General features: G+C 41.7%; 1 protein-coding gene across 7 annotated transcripts in view; it reads right to left on the bottom strand.

The window, feature by feature from the left end:
• The window catches only part of plekhg4 (pleckstrin homology domain containing, family G (with RhoGef domain) member 4), a 447922-nt gene that overhangs the window by 419050 nt on the left and 11843 nt on the right, over positions 1-17029 (bottom strand). For all 7 annotated transcript variants that reach the window (XM_070897923.1, XM_070897924.1, XM_070897919.1 and 4 more), the window contains exon 2: positions 5843-5946. In XM_070897923.1, coding sequence (XP_070754024.1) covers positions 5843-5929 — 87 coding nt within the window. In that variant the 5' untranslated portion in view covers positions 5930-5946. The remainder of the gene's footprint in view (positions 1-5842; positions 5947-17029) is intronic.

Raw genomic sequence — 17029 nt, 5'->3', positions numbered from 1 at the left:
CCGATCAGTCCATTCAGAATTGGTTGTTTTCATGTCCTTAGTAGTTATTCACTGACAGTATCCTAGCGGCTTCTTTGCTTTTGATTTGTTGATCCCCTATCTCTTCAGTTCTGATTTGCTTTTGTTTTAACTGTGTCAAAGAGTTATGGAAAAAGTGTTACAGAACGTGCGCTACTTACAGGACTATACCGATTTATAGATGGTTGAGTAAGTTTGATGTTTCTAGATATGTAGAAAATATATATTTTCTGTTCCTGATACTCACCGATACTATTTCTGTGGTAGGAAACATTTTGGAAATTTTTAATTAAGAAAAATTACTGGATGGAGAAAATAATTACAAGCAATTTCAGAAAAAAAGATGCTTGACAAAACTGACACAGTTCTTGAGGAAGTAACTGATCTGGTAAATGGTGGAAATGGAATGGATCTGGTGCAGTGACGTTCAGAAAGCCTTTGACAAGGTACCAAACAGCAGAAGATGAAGGGTTATGGAAACAGACACAGGGTAGAAAATTGAACTAAAAACTGGTTAGAGTACAGGGAATACATAGTAGAAGTTAATGATATTTTGTCAGTGTGATTGAAAGTGGGTAATAGTGTCCCACAGAGTTTTGTTGTGGGACTCTGTATTGTTCACTGTATATTTTAATGGATATGGATTTGGATATAGGGCTAGAGGGACTGGTGGGTAAATTTGCAGACGGTAAGAAAATAGAAAGCAAAGTAAACATTGCTGAGAATCAAAGGAAGTTGCAAGAAGATACTAAAATGATGGAATGGGGGAAAAAAGTGACAGTTGCAATTCAGTATCAGTATGAGGTAGTACATTCTGGTAAATAAAATAGGGAATTTGAATAGGGGAAAGCTGGGTGGTGAAGAGTAGAGGAATTTGAGGATTCAGGTTCACAAGACCTTAAAAGCTGCACCTCAGATGGATGAAGACATTTAAAAAAGCCGATGGAATGCTCGGTTTTATGGCAAAATGTTTAGAAAATAACAGTCAAGTTGTAATAGTGAATATATAAAACCTTAGTAAGACTACAGTTGTAGTACTATGTGGAATTTTGGGCTCTACGCGATAGAAAGGATGTTGAGGCAATAGAGAGGGTACAGTACAGATTGACTTGGATGCTGCATGGTATGAGCAAATACAAATAAGATAACATGAAATATTAGGACTTTTTTTGTTAGAAAGATGTGATTAAATGGTGATTTGATAGGGTTTAAAATTATGAAGAGATCGGACGAGTGAATAGAAACAGACTGTTTCCAATAATTGAGATGTCGAGAACAAAGGGATAAAGATATAAAATTAAGTCGAAGAGATTTAGGACAGAAGAAACTTTTTTTCTCCGTACAGTGGGTTTTGATGTTGTCAATTACACTGCCACAGTTCATGATTGAATCAGAGACCATAATCAACTTTTAATAATAGGTTAGATAGGTAGATGAAGGGGAAATAAAGGACTATGCAGGCACACAGGATTAGGACAACTGCTCACCTGGAGAATAATCATCAATATGTACTAGTTGGGCTGAACAACATGTTTCTGTGTTGTAATTTCAACGTAATCCAATGCAATTTCTAATTATCATCTAGTTAGGGGTAGGGCAGGTAAGCAACAGTTATTTATTTATGTAACTATGGTGGAAAAGAGGCACAGATTTAGTTATTTTTGCAAATAGGTAGATCAGTACCAGAAGTGTATTGATGTACTCAATTATTCCTTTTATTTTTAAATTATGAGTAATGCCACTGGAGTTTCATTAGTTCTCTATTCTGTAATGTTTTCGAAGTTCAAAAAAAAATCTGCCCTCTTAGATTAATAAAGGTCAGTAAGTTAATCATTAAGGCGGATAGTCACAGACTACAGGAGGACCCAGACAGACTGGTAAAATGGGCAGATACATGGCAGGTGAAATTTAATGGAGAGAAGTGTTAAGAGATACATTTAGGAAGGAAGAATGGGCAGAGGCAGTATAAACTAAATTGTACAATTTTAAACTGTGTGGAGGAACAGAAAGACATGGGGATTTATGTACAAAAATCTTTGAAGGTGGCAAGGCAAGTTGATAAGTCTGTTAAAAAAGCATATGGGATCCTTAACTTTATAAATAGAGGCTTAAGACTTATGCAAGGAGTTATGCTAAATCTTATCAGCGGTTAGGCCTCAGCTGAAGCACTGTTGGGCACCACGTTTAGGAAGGATGTCAAGGTCATAGACAGGATGCAGAAGAAATTTAGGAGAATGGTACCATGGTTGTGGACTTCAGTTATGTGGAAAGACTGGCGTTGTTCTCCTTAGAGCTGAGGTAGTTAATGGAAGATTTAATAGAGGCATTCAAAATTTTGAGTTGCTTGATTAGATGCACAGGGAGAAACAAAGAAACATAGAAAATAGGTGCAAGAGTAGGCCATTCGGCCCTTCGAGCCTACACCTCCATTCAATAAGATCGTGGCTGATCATTCCCTCAGTACCTCTTTCCTGCTTTCTCTCCATACCCCTTGATCCCCTTAGCCGTAAGGGCCATATCTAACTCCCTCTTGAATATATCCAATGAACTGGCATCAACAACTCTCTGCAGCAAGGAATTCCACAGGTTAACAACTCTGAGTGAAGAAGTTTCTCCTCATGTCAGTCCTAAATGGCCTACCCCTTATCCTTAGACTATGTCCCCTGGTTCTGGACCTCCCCAACATTGAGAACATTCTTCCCGCATCCAACCTGTCCAGTCCCGTTAGAATCTTATATATTTCTATGAGATCCCCTCTCATTCTTCTAAACGCCAGTGAATAAAGGCCCAGTTAATCCAGTCTCACCTCATATGACAGTCCGGCCATCCCTGGAATTAGTCCGGTGAACCTTCGCTGCACTCCCTCAATAGCAAGAACGGCCTTCCTCAGATTAGGAGACCAAAACTGAACACAATATTCCAGGTGAGGCCTCACTAAGGCCCTGTATAACTGCAGTAAGATCTCCCCTGCTCCTATACTCAAATCCCCTAGCTATGAAGGCCAACATACCAATTGCCTTCTTCACCGCCTGTTGTACCTGCATGCCAACCTTCAATAACTGATGAACCATGGCACCCAGGTCTCGTTGCACCTCCCCTGTTCCTAATCTGCCACCATTCAGATAATATTCTGCCTTCATGTTTTTGCCCCCAAAATGGATAACCTCACATTTATCCACATTATACTGCATCTGCCATGCATTTGCTCACTCGCCTAACCTGTCCAAGTCACCCTGCAGCCTCTTAGCGTCCCCCTCACAACTCACACCGCCACCCAGTTTAGTGTCATCTGCAAACTTGGAGATATTACACTCAATTCCTTCATCCAAATCGTTAATATATATTGTAAAGAGCTGGGGTTCCAGCACTGAGCACTGCGGCACTCCACTAGTCACTGCCTGCCATTCTGAAAAGGACCCGTTTATCCCGACTCTCTGCTTCCTGTCTGCCAACCAGTTCTCTATCCACGTCAGTACATTACCCCCAATACCATGCGCTTTGACTTTGCACACCAATCTCTTGTGCGGGACCTTGTCAAAAGCCTTCTGAAAGTCCAAATACACTACATCCTCTGGTTCTCCCTTGTCCACTCTGCTAGTTACATCCTCAAAAAATTCCAGAAGATTCGTCAAGCATGATTTCCCCTTCCTAAATCCATGCTGATTTAGACCGATCCTGTCACTGCTTTCCAAATGCACTGCTATTACATCCTTAATTGATTCCAACATTTTCCCCATTACTGATGTCAGGCTAACCAGTCTATAATTACCCGTTTTCTCTCTCCCTCCTTTTTTAAAAAGTGGTGTTACATTAGCTACCCTCTAGTCCATAGGAACTGACCCAGAGTCGATAGACGGTTGGAAAATGATCACCAATGCATCCACTATTTCTAGGGCCACTTCCTTAAGTACTCTGGGATGCAGACTATCAGGCCCTGGGGATTTATCAGCCTTCAATCCCATCAATTTCCCCAATGTGGATAAACATTTGAAAAAGCTAGATTTAAGCTTTGGTGTAATCTTTCTTTTTTTAAACTTCGACTGATCACATCCTTTACTCCAGTTGGCTGTAGCAATACTACCTGGGAATTTCCAAATTCTAAATAAAAAAAGTATTTTAAAGAAAATACCACCCTCAAGTGGAATGAGGGTATGTGAAAAGACATATTTATAATTTTTTTAAATCTAAATCATACAAATCCAGACATTTAGCAAGACAGGGATTTTATTGATGAAAACGGTAAAAATGTTAATCAAAAAATAAGATTGGAGGAAACATTCTTATCCTACTTCTAGACAAATCAAATGAACTCCATTCAACTGTGAGTCAGAGTTAAAGGTCGCAATTTTACTGACCTTGGCCAGTTCATGGAGGGCAACGTAGGTGGCGGGTCCAGACCCCGCTGCTGGCTCCATCCTGCTCTGTGAAATGAATTTCCCTTGATTGGGCTCATTAAGTCCACCCAGCGCGTTTCCCGGCCAATTAGAGAAAGCGGGTCTGGTGACGTCACTTGATGCGTCATCAGTTGGTTTCCTTAAAGGGACCATGTCCAAATTTATTTTGACAGTTGTGCTGTCAATGTTCTATAGCATTAAGGTGCTTCAAATGACTGCACAAAGACACAGGGCCGCATCCAGGCTCTCCCATGACTCCCACAGCTAGCAGGGAGGTCCTCTTCCCTTCCCATGGGCAGAAGAGATCTCCCCAGGAGATCGACACAGCCTGGTTGCACATTGCACAGGAGGGCACAAGCAGGGATGTGGTCAGGAGGACCTGGGCGCAGTTCTGTAAATGTTTCAATGATCTCAGTCGATCACGAAACGTTCGTACAAAGCCACACTCAACTTCAACCTGCTGTGCCTCTCATCACATCCCCGTCACTCTGCCTTCCCTGCCCTCCTCCTCCACATCCTTATTCACACCAACTTACCTTGCACTCTACCCATCCCTCTCTATCTTTATTATCACATCCCTATCTCACTAGCCAGATCTCAAACTTACCCTCATCCTAGTACAATCATAACAACTAACATCACAAAAAGGTAGGCACTTGGGTGTTTTATGCAATGTTCATGTAAAGTTTCTGTTAATGTGGTGTCAATCATTGAAACCTTTATTTTCAACACTTTGCGTTCTTGGACAGGTGCGTGCGCACATTTGGAAGTGGCTTAGTGAGCTGCAGTGAATGGTGAGACATAATGGTACCCCCCGCAATAGTAATGAGTGTGAAAGGAATGGCTTGGGCATTGCAGGGATGCTTTATAGTGTTGGTGTGGGGTGGTGCCAACCTGGCACATCAAGTGGCAGCCAGGATGTACAGCATCAAGTGAAGTAAATGTGGTCATGGTGAGGCCATCCCTGGCCTCCCGGGTAGCAATGTGGTCGGGTGCTGATGCCCTGTGCAGCATCAGTTGATTGTGGAGAAGGTTGGTGCTGCTGGTGTTGGGGATGATCATGGTGGTAATTCTGAGGACCAAGTTGAGAGAGTTAGAGGGCTGATGGAATAGATGGCAGGTGAAGTAGAGATCACAGAAGCGATCTGTCAATGGTGAGAGATCTGAATGGAGACTTGCGTAAAGACTTGCAACATGGTGAATCTGTTGTGGAAATGCAGTGAGAAACAGCTCGTGACACAGGGAAGATGTGTGTGTAAGGTGGGAGCTTTTACTTTACATTTGAAGCTGTCAATTCAATGGCCACAGAATTCCCGTCTCAGCGCGACAGAAGTGATCCACAAGCAACGTGGACCCCATGGACAAGCTGTCAAATGCAAAAGGCAAGCTGAAAATCATTCTTACGTGGCTCTAAATAAGCCACTAATTACCTGAATTGTGTCCACCACCGCTGCGTGTCGGGTCTGCTCAGCGCCGACAGACCCAACATTGGGAAAGGCGCACGCTGGTGGTTTCATAGCGGGGTCCCGACCCACTGTGGAGAAAAAATACAATGACCCACTGTGGAGAAAAAATACAATTTCCCACCCAACCCGCCACCTATCGTGCCCGCTAATCCCCCGCAAAATTCCGGCCAAAGTATCAGAAACAATGCCGAGTGCAGCGGTCAAACTGTCATCAGTATAAATGAAAAAAATTAAGAAATCAGTAACATGATTGGTAACAATGTTTTTTTTTTAATTAACTAGTCTATTTTTTCATACTAGCAAAGCAATTTCTATATTTTAGTTTCGCACAAGAGTAAACTTTGAACTAATATGTTTTTGGAAGCAAGAACTTAGGCAGATATCATGCACTAAAAATTCCACAATAAAGTTTTTAAGTAGTTTCTTCTGCAAAATATCAATAATTGGCATGGAAGAATTTTAATGAACAATACTTTCAATGTATCAGCCTATAACTTCAAAGTTCATTAATTTAAAAAAAAAATTAAGAATTAAACCAAAGATGTGACTTCCATTTTCAACATTATCTGAATTCCTGAACAATTGGTCCATCAATAAATCCCTGAAGTGTACACAGTTTAGATATCAAAGTCCTTCACATTTTCAAAATCAAAATGCAGACCATTAAAATTAGACTGGATGGTGTTAATTTCAGGAGCCTCTATTTTTGCATATTAAGAGGGCCTACTGCCTGATTACGTACATCAGTGGTAGGCCCTTCCGAAGTGGACGATGGGCAGATTGGGCGTGGGAATGAGGTGGTAAGCTGTCCTCAAACATTCAGGGATGCTACCTTCCGGTTTCCACTCAGCAGCACCAGTAAATATCTACCCCTTCATTTATTAGAATTTGTGCAATTGCCTAGATTAATGTGACGCATAAAACTAAAGTTCTTTCTCTACTGTACACCAGAGGATTTAAGAAACCTGCAGCAAAAACTCAAATCTGCTTTGTTTATTCAGAAGCTTAAACGTCTACTTCAATCTGCTTAATTAACCAGGGAACAATCTTTTTGCAACATGTTCATGCTTTTGCAAAGTTACACACGGTGTGTGTCTTATTGTTAAATCTGCATGTCACTTACGTGTTTCAGATCAGTCATGACTTGTCACAAGCAGTCACTAGATAAAAAGGAAGGTATTCTGTATCTACCTGCTGAAAACCAAAATTTGTTTAAAACCCTTAAGTCATGACTCGCAATTAACAAAGTCACAAGTGGGTTGTGAAGGTCAAGTCAGAAGCTGACTATTATTATCCATCTGGTAAACATCAGATAATATATTTTTAGAAATCAGCTTAATTTTATTATACTTGATTTGAATTTGTAATTTCATTCCACTTTTTAAAATTAATGCTCAACTTCAGTGTGATGTAGTTGGTGGGTTTTCTCTTGCTAAAATATTTCAAAACACTTAGGAAAAGTATAGTGCTTATAAAGTGCGGTTCTGAAGATGGATTCAAAGGCTTAATCAACATGTTGGAATAATATGGAAAGAAAATCCCCCACTACATTTGAAATACTGCAATTCACCAAGAATAAATTTGTTTTTAAATCACATTAGATGAAATGGAGAGTCATGTGGCGCATAAATGGCCAAATGGCCCCTCTGTGCTGTAAATTCTATGTAGTGACAGATATTGATTGGAACCAGTGAAAGTGCTTATGTGAAACAGGTGACAAATACTGTGCATTTCCTCATCGTTCTCTGACGCTCCCGAAGGAAAAGGTTTCTGCTAGTTATAGCTCCACTGGTACTAGTAACTCAACAGTATCTCACTTAACTAAGCATTTTAATATGTGAGCCTGGATTGGGAATGTTGACAGATTATTCCATGGGTAGTACCATATTAAGAGTCTGATCCTGTCCTCACCAAACTTCTAGACCCCACTTTCCAGCAGGAATCACTGAGCACCATTCAAACCAGAGATGCTGCTTAACTCAACAACGATAAAGAATTAGGTGTGTGAAATTAGGGCAGACCTTTTTATTATTATTCAGTCATGGGATGTGGGCATTGCTGTCATGGCCAGCATTTATTGCCCATCCCTAACTGCCCTTGAGGTGGTGGTAGTGAGACGCCTTCTTCAATCACTGCAGTCCGTGTGGTGAAGGTACTCACACAGTGCTGTTAGGTAGGGAGTTGCAGGATTTTGCTGAAAGAATAGTGATATTTCCAAGTCAGGATGGTGTGCGACTTGGAGGTTCCCCTGTGTCTGCTGGCTTTGGCTTCTAGGTGGCAGAGGTCGTGGATTTGGGAGGTGTTTTCGAAGTCTTAGCGAGTTGCTGCAGATGGTACACACTGCAGACACAGTGAACCGGTGGTGGAGGGAGTAAAGGTGCTGGATGAGTTGCCAATCAAACAGGCTGCTTGGTCCTGGATGGGATCGAGCTTCTTGAGTGTTGTTGGAACTGCATTCATTCAGGCAAGTGGAGAGTATTTCCTTGAAACTCTGGACTTGTACCTTGTAGATGGTGGAAAGGTTGTGGGGAGACAGGACACTCACCGCAGAATAGCCAGCCTCTGACCTGCTCTTGTAGCCACAGTATTTATGTGGCTAGTCCAGTTACATTTCTAGTCAATAGTGACCCTGCCAGGATGTTGATGGTTGGGAATTTGTCGATGGTAATGCCGTTGATTGTCATGGGGAGGTGGTTAGACTTTCTCTTGCTGGAGATGGTCATTTCCTGGCACTTGTGTAGCATGAATGTTACTTGCCACTTATCAGCCAAAACCTGAACGTCATCCAGGTCTTGCTGCATGTGAGCACGGATTATTTATTGATGAGTAAGTGGCACTTAATAGCACTGACAACGACCCCTTCCATCACTTTGCTGATGATTGAATGTAGGCTGATAGTGCGTTAATTGGCCAGTTTGGATTTGTCCCACTTTTTATGAACTGACATACCTGCGGAAATTTCCACTTTGTCGGGTAGATATGTGTTGCAGCTGTACTGGAACAGCTTGGCTTGAGGCACGGCTAATTCTGGAGTCCAAGTCTTCAGCATTACAGCCAGGATGTTGTCGGGGCCCATAGGCTTTTCTGTGTCCAGTGGGCTCAGCTATTTCTTGATATCATGTGAGTTGTATCGAATTGGCTGAAGACTGACTTCTGTGATGGTTGGAACCTCAAGAGGAGGCCGAAATGAATTATCCACTCGGCACTTCTGGCTGAAGATGGTTGCAAACGCTTCAGCCATGTCTTTTGCACTCAGATCCTGGGCTCCGCCATTACTGAGGATGGAGATGTTCATGTAGCCTCCTCCTCCCTTTCGTTGTTTAATTGTCCACCACCATTCATGACTGGATGTGGCAGGACTGTAGAGCTTTGATCTAATCCGTTGGTTGTGGGATTGCTTAGCTATGTCTATAGCATGCTGCTTCTGCTGTTTAGCATGCATGTAGTCATGTGTTGTAGCTTCACACCTCATGTTTAGGTACACCTGGTGCTGCTCCTGGCATGCTCTTCTAGCCTCCTCATTGAACTAGGATTGGTCGCCTGGCTTGATGGTAATGGTAGAATGAGGTTACAGATTGCGGTGGAATACAATTCTGCTGCTGCTGATGGCCCACAGCCCCCAACTTTGAGCTGCTCGACCTGTTTTGAATCTATTCCATTTAGCACGATGGTAGTGCCACACAACACAATGGAGGTTGTCCTCAGTGCAAAGAGGGGAGTTCATTTTCACAAGGACTGCGATGGCCACTCCTACCAATTCTACCATGGACGAATGCATCTGTGACAGGTAGATTGGTATGGACGAGGTCAAGAACATAACATAAGAAATAGGAGCAGAGAAAGCCATTTGGCCCTTCGAGCCTTCTCCGCCATTTAATAAGATCATGGCTGATCTGATTTTGGGTTCAGCTCTACTTCCCTGCCCGATCCGCATAACCCTTCACTCCATTATCATTCAAAAATCTGTCTTTCTCCACCTTAAATATATTCATTGACCCAGCCTCCACAGCTCTCTGCAGCAGAGAATTCCACAGATTTACGACCCTGAGAGAAGAAATTCTTCCTCATCTCAGTTCTAATTGGGCGACCCCTTATTCTTAAACTATGCCCCCTAGTTCTAGATTCCCCCATGAGTGGAAACATCCTCTCTGCATCTAGCTTGTTGAGCCTCCTCAGTATCTTACATGTTTCAATAAGATCACCTCTCATTCTTCTAAACTCCAGTGAGTATAGGCCCAACCTGCTCAACCTTTCTTCATAAGTCAACCCCTTCATCTCAGGAATCAACCCAGTGAACCTTCTCTGAACTGCCTCCAATGCAAGTATATCCCTCCTTAAATAAAGAGACCAAAAAACTGTACGCAGTATTCTAGATGTGGTCTCACCAATACCCTGCACAGTTATGGCAGGATGTCCCTGCTTTTATACTCCATCCCCCTTGCAATAAAGACCAACATTCCCGTTGTCTACCTGATTACTTGCTGTACCTGCACTCACTTTTTGTGTTTCATGCACAAGGACTCCCAGATCCCTCTGTACTGCAGCATTTTGTAATCTCTCTCCATTTAAATAATAATTTGCTTTTTTATTTTTCCTGCCAAAGTGGGTAACCTCACACTTTCCCATATTATACTTCATCTGCCAAATGTTTGGCCACTCACTTAGCCTGTGTTTTTTAGTTGTCCTTTGCTAATTTTTCTAACTTCCTTAGTTAGCCACAGATGGTTCTCCCTTCTCAAAGTTTTTCCTTCTCACTGGAATATATGTTTGTTGAGAGTTATGGATTATCTCCTTAAATGTCTGCTACTGTTCATCAACCACCTTACACCTTAATCTAGTTTCCCAGGCCAACTCTGCCTTCATACCTTTGTAATTGCTTTTATTTAAGATCAGGACACTGGTTTGAGACCCAACTTCCTCACCCTCCAACTGAATTTGAAATTCAACCATGCCATGATCACTCTCTTAGAGGATCCTTTACTATGAGATCATTTATTAATCCTGTCCCATTACACAGTACTAGATCTAAGATAGCCTTCTCCCTGATTGGTTCCACAACGTACTGTTCAAGGAAACTATCCCGGATACACTCTATGAACTCTTCCTCAAGGCTACCTTGACCAATTTGATTTGTCCAATCAATATGAAGATTAAAATCATCCATGATTATTGCCATACCTTTCTTGCAAGTCTCCATTATTTCTTGATTTATACTCTGTCAAGTAGGTTTTTCCACTCATGTTGGTTCCTGCCGCAGGCCCAGTCTGGCATTTATGTCCTTCAGGGCTTGGCCAGTTCATTCAGTAATGTTGCTACCAAGCCAATATTTGGATTATATTTACTAAACCATTCTTTCTATTACTATTGTGTGATGGACATTGAAGTCCCCCTCCCAGAGTACATTATGCGCCCTTGCGGTCACTTGTTTCTTCCAAGTGGTATTCAACATGGAGGAGTACTGAGTCATCAGCTGAGGGAGGGCAGTAGGTAGTAAATTACAGAAAATTTGCTTGCCCATGTTGACCTGATGTCATGAGACTTCATGGTGTCCTGAATTCATGTTGATGATTCCCAGGACCACTCCTGACTATATACATCTGTGCCGTCACTCTGGTAGGTCTGCCCTGCCAGTGAGACAGGACATACTCAGGGATGGTGATGGAAGAATCTGGGACGTTTGCTCAGAGTCTGGCCATTGCATGACTCGTCTGTGGGACAGCATTCCCAATTTTGGCACAAGTTCCCAGATGTTGGGACGATTTTGCAGGGTCTATTTGGCTGGGTGTGTGTTAGTCATGTCTGAATCCAATGCCTAGGTAGATGCTGGGTGGTCTGTCCTAGCCCATCCAGTTTTATTATAGTTTGTCACAGTGGTTTGGTACAATGGAGTGGTTTGTGACAGTTAAGAGTCAACCACGTTGCCATGGGTCACATACAAACCAGAACTAGTAAGGACATTAATTTAATAGATTTTTATAAATGTATTTAATTAACTGAATTTAAATTCCCCATGTCCCCAGATCATTAGTCCAGGCTTCTGAATTACTAGTCCAGTAACGTAACCATCATCATCATAGGCAGTCCCTCGGAATCAAGGAAGACTTACTTCCACTCTTAGCATGAGTTCTTAGGTGGCTTTACAATCCAATACGAGAACCACAGTCTCTGTCATAGGTGGGACAGATAGTCGTTGAGGGAATGGGTGGGCAGGGAGCCTGATTTGCCGCACGCTCCTTCCGTTGCCTGCACTTGATTTCTGCATGCTCTCGGCAACAATACTCGAGGAGCTCAGCACCCTCCCGAATGCACTTCCTCCACTTCGGGCAGTCTATGGCCAGGGACTCCCAGGTGTCAGTGGGGATGCCGCACTTTATCAGGGAGGCTTTGAGGGTGTCCTTGTAACGTTTCCTCTGCCCGCCTTTGGCTCGTTTGCCGTGGACGAGTTCAGAGTAGAGCGCTTGCTTTGGGAGTCTCGTGTCTGGCATGCGAACTACGTGGCCTGCCCAGTGGAGCTGATCAAGTGTGGTCAGTGCTTCAATGCTGGGGATGTTGGCCTGGACAAGGACGCTAACGTTTGTGCATCTGTCCTCCCAGGGGATTTGCAGGATCTTGCGGAGACATCGCTCCACTATGATACCGTACCCGCTTACTGTCCTTGGTCATGGATATATGGGCTCATCAAGCTCTCAAGATTCCTTTTTTGTGTGTTTAAGTATGCCAAACCCCATTGTTTGTGTGCAGGGTTCTTCTATTATATATCAGGAATTGTTGCAATAAGTAACATCCCTTCACTTTTGTGTTATGCCGCTGTTGATTAACATTAAAAGTACTTATAGTTTACTCCTTGTATGTTAAGCTTATTCTATTTTTAAGTTGACCAAGAATCAATTCCAAATTTATCTTCTAGGATTTAATAGTTAAACTCATTGAAAAAGGTGAATATTCCATTTCTGAACATCTCCTGCTTTCTTTAACTCAGCATATCTTGGACTGTGCATTTTCGTAAATGTGCCCAGCCCTGTAATCTATTCAAAACAATGGGCTAGACTTTACTCTTCATTTTTAGCGGTTTTCTCAGCGGTACAACTTTTTTTTGGCGGAAAACCACCCGGCGAAAGTTTCCACTTCAGTTTTTTTTTATAAAAAGAGTTCCGCCGACATTTTCAAAATATCGTTTGGGAGCAGACTGCCCACATGCACCGCCGAGAAAACTGCCATGGTCCAAGTTTTGCCTCAGCGGTGACCCATAGGTAAGATTGTATAAACCGCTCATGAAAAGCTGCCGGAACAGGGCGGTAGTTAAGTACCCTGCAAAGAAAGGTAAGTTAAAGGTTTTTTTATATTTTAAAATTCTTTCACGACGATTAAGTTAAAAAGAGTCGAGAATGTTTTCTAAATTTTTATTTTTTGTTTCATTGAAAAAATATTTTTTTTTTTTGAGTTTGCCCCCCTCCCTGGGCCCAACCGCAGCCTCGGTCTAAATTTTGAATTAAGAACCACCCATTTTGCCAAGGATTGCATTTAACCGCCAAGAATCTACGTGTAAAATCCATTTTCTCACCAGGTGATATTTTTTCCTTTTTTTATGTAATTTTTCGCCAGCATTATTTGAAGAATCTTAGCGGTCTTTTTGGGCGGCAATCCGGCAGTGGGAAAGCTTCAGGGAAAGTCTAGCCCAATGTTTCAGTTTGCCTATTTTATTCTAATTTAAATGTAGGCAGATACTTATAACGTAAGCTGAGCTAGGTTACACACGGTTATAATGCAGAACAATAAAGAAAATGGATTGAACAACAGCTGAGCAGTCAAAATTTATTTTACTCATTCATTGATTGCTTGACTGATGTAAATTACTCCTGCTATATACACTCATGAACCACAGCAAATCAACAAAGGAGCATTTATAAAAATCCTACAGAACCCTACTTGATTTTTTTTTTTAAAACAGACTCCATTGTCTATATTTAGGATTAGAATTATATTCTTATGTCTTAGTATGCACTGTACTATAACATTAAATACTGCGCATCGTACACAACAATTTCGAAATACTATCTTATGAATGGTACAGAATTATATTTTCTAAACCACTGTTTTCCATTACTATTGTGAGATAAACATTAGCTCATGGAAAGACTATAGGATGAACTAGGATTTTTTAAATCAAATGCTTTAAAATTATTTTTGCAGCTGTTAATTTATGCAGAATTAGTAGCTGAAAAAAAAAATCCCTGTTGAACAGAAATTTTAATACATAATTTAATTACAAAGTATATAATGTGATTTATAGCAGAATTTCTAAACAGGATCACAAGTGGTTAGGGAGGGAGACCACGTCAGTGCATTTAGAATTACACAATCTTAGCTAGGACAATTTTTTGCAAACAGGAAAATATTTGTTTTTTGCACAGAAGAAAACATCTATAAAATTATGAACCACTAGTGAAGTTTGATATGAGTAGATGTGAGCTAGGTGAAGAGAAAACACATAGCTAAAATATCACCCTAGGGAAACCGTGTTACCAGTCAGGGCATTCTTTCCAGCAGATTAACTATAAATATTTATAAGCTATTATCAAGAGAATTGTTAATAAAGATAGAAGAATTAGTCAATGGTTTTGTTTTATAAATGATGACATGCTGTAACACTGAAATATTAATCTTACTGAAATATTAATCTCACTATCACATTAATAGTTGCTAGACGTCTTAAAATAGTCAAAAAAAACAAACAAGATCTATTTATACTTCATATAAAATATAATGGGAACTCTTTTGTTAGCCTGTATATGGTTTGTGAATAATATATATAGACACACACATGCATATATATATATACACACACATCCGGGAGGGGCAGGGGGTAACATTCAAGAAAAGCTAAATTAAAACAAAACATGTTCATACAGCAATAGAGTAGATACGAGGTGTAGATTTCTATTTTGTGCTCCAACTCTGCAGCTAAAAGGACGTCCTTACTTTAAGAGATGCACTAGTCCTCATATATACGCTATGCCTGCCTGAAATCCCACCTCCCTCACTGATGAGACAACTCGCCTGTCACACGATAGGGACAGTCAAAATGGTTCAAACCTCTCACTTTTCATCACTCCATCCATCAGGCGCTGATTCAGCACCTCAAATGAAAATCTAACATATGAAGCCACTAGAGCGCAGACCTAATTGGATTTGATGATTTGAACCCATAAGAGCTAGAAAGTCAAGAGATAGGAAAGAAATGTAGTGTTTCTGAAAGTAGGAATCAACAAGGAGGGGAAGGGAAGGGAAAACCATGATTGAATAAACATATGTGGATTCCAAGTGGCGTGTGCCTGATGGGCCAAATGGTCTTTTTCTCATTCTGGACCATAGGTTCTTAAATTCAGCACAGACTTCTCAACATCAAGCCCATAAATGCCCTTTTGAGAATAAATCCCTTAACTAAAAAACATCCTCCTTCTGTTCCTTTCTTTTTCACATGCTACCAACAGCAGAAAACGATACTGGAGTCATTAACAAGGTTCCATTTTCCAGTTGTCCAACATGCAAGATTCTGCTTGCAGTCTAATGGATTGCATAGTAACTGGGCAAAGTTCTTCTGTATTATTCACAAAATGTACACTGTCCCTTCAAAATAATCTGTAATTCCATACACTGGATAATCATAGCTTTATATTTTAAATTTGTTGAATATATTGCTACTTCAAATGAACATTAGGACACAGCTTATGCCAGGATAATAAGTCATCCTCGTTCAAGGGACCGCCTATGATGATGACATCCCATGCTGATTAAAATTGTTCATTTTCACTATTAGTCTTTGTTGCAGCATAAAACACTTGGGAATGACTTACCCTGACGGCTCAGTGGGTAAATAAGTCAAAAAGCATGCTGCTCAGGAGAGTTCTGCATTACTGTAGATGCCATCTTTTGGATGAAATGTTAAATCGAAGCAGTAGCTGCCTGTTCCTGTAGCTCAGGTGAATACTAAGAGGGAGAAATTGGCCTGCCTTCCGCATGTTTTTTTGGCGCTATTTCGCCTTTTTGTAGGTAAAAGGTACTCACCTAAATTGGCCAAAGTTAACGAATGGCGGTTTTGAAATATCGCCGAAAAGCAGATCGACCACATGCAACACAAAAAAAAACGCACCACTTAAAATTGGCTGTTCAGTGAGCCAGTATTCAGGGAGGGGGGAGGGGGGACACGCCAGAGAAAAACCTGTGTTGAAGCACCATTAATAGCGGTAGGTATGAAGCCCAAAGAAGGTTAGTTGAAGTTTTTATTTTTTTATTCTTTTTCAGTGATTCATTAACGTGTATAGTGAAAATTTTGTGATTTACTTTTTTTGGATTTTTGCAATTTTGTGTGTGTTTTCTCCCCTCCCAGGGCCTGTATTTTTGGCGGTGATAGGCCTCAGGCTAAAGTTGGCGAGGACTGTGGTTTCTACCACGAATCCTCGTGCAACGTCGATTTTTACCATCGGGCGCATTTTTTTGCCAATTTTACCCCCTTAAAAAATGGTAACGTTGTTCGTGGTATTTTGTCCGTAAAATAACGGGGGAAAAAACGATATCAAAAACTGAATTTCTAGCCCTTTGGATCCCTTGGCATTTTTTTTTTTTTTAAAAAGAGCAGGAGCTCTGCTATGTTCCATGGTCTGGGATTCATGGCCAGTCACTCTTCTGACGATGCGGCCACTTGTGGAACAGGTGGCCGCACTGTCCATACCCTGTGCAGATTCAGTTGAGCGCTGCCCACTGACTTAGAGGGAAGTCGAAGTCAGCGACTTCGACTGTTGGGTCAGTGATGAGGTGTGGAGCACCGGGTCCTGGGATATCGTGGGCCACCCAGATATCCTGCGAGAGAACATTTCCGTAGGTCAGGGCTATAGAGCTGGAGCATGCCACTGCAGCTTTCAGCGCGAGCTGACACAAATGTGCGCCGGCTTCGAGGTGGGCAACGTCATCAGGACCCAGGTCGTCATTTGGAGCGTGGGCAGGAGCATCAGCGGGGCTCTGGTACAGCAGAGGAGCGGGAAGGTCGTGGCGGACTTGCAACGAGTGATCGAGGCAGAGGAGTGAAGAGGGATCGTGACTGAGATTTGGTGGGTGATCGTGACGGAGGTTCGGCGAATGTTTGGTGCGGAGGGA

The sequence above is a fragment of the Pristiophorus japonicus genome, chromosome 13 (genome assembly GCF_044704955.1).
Source record: "Pristiophorus japonicus isolate sPriJap1 chromosome 13, sPriJap1.hap1, whole genome shotgun sequence".
NCBI lineage: Eukaryota > Metazoa > Chordata > Chondrichthyes > Pristiophoridae > Pristiophorus > Pristiophorus japonicus.
This window is presented reverse-complemented; position numbering and strand designations above follow the sequence as displayed.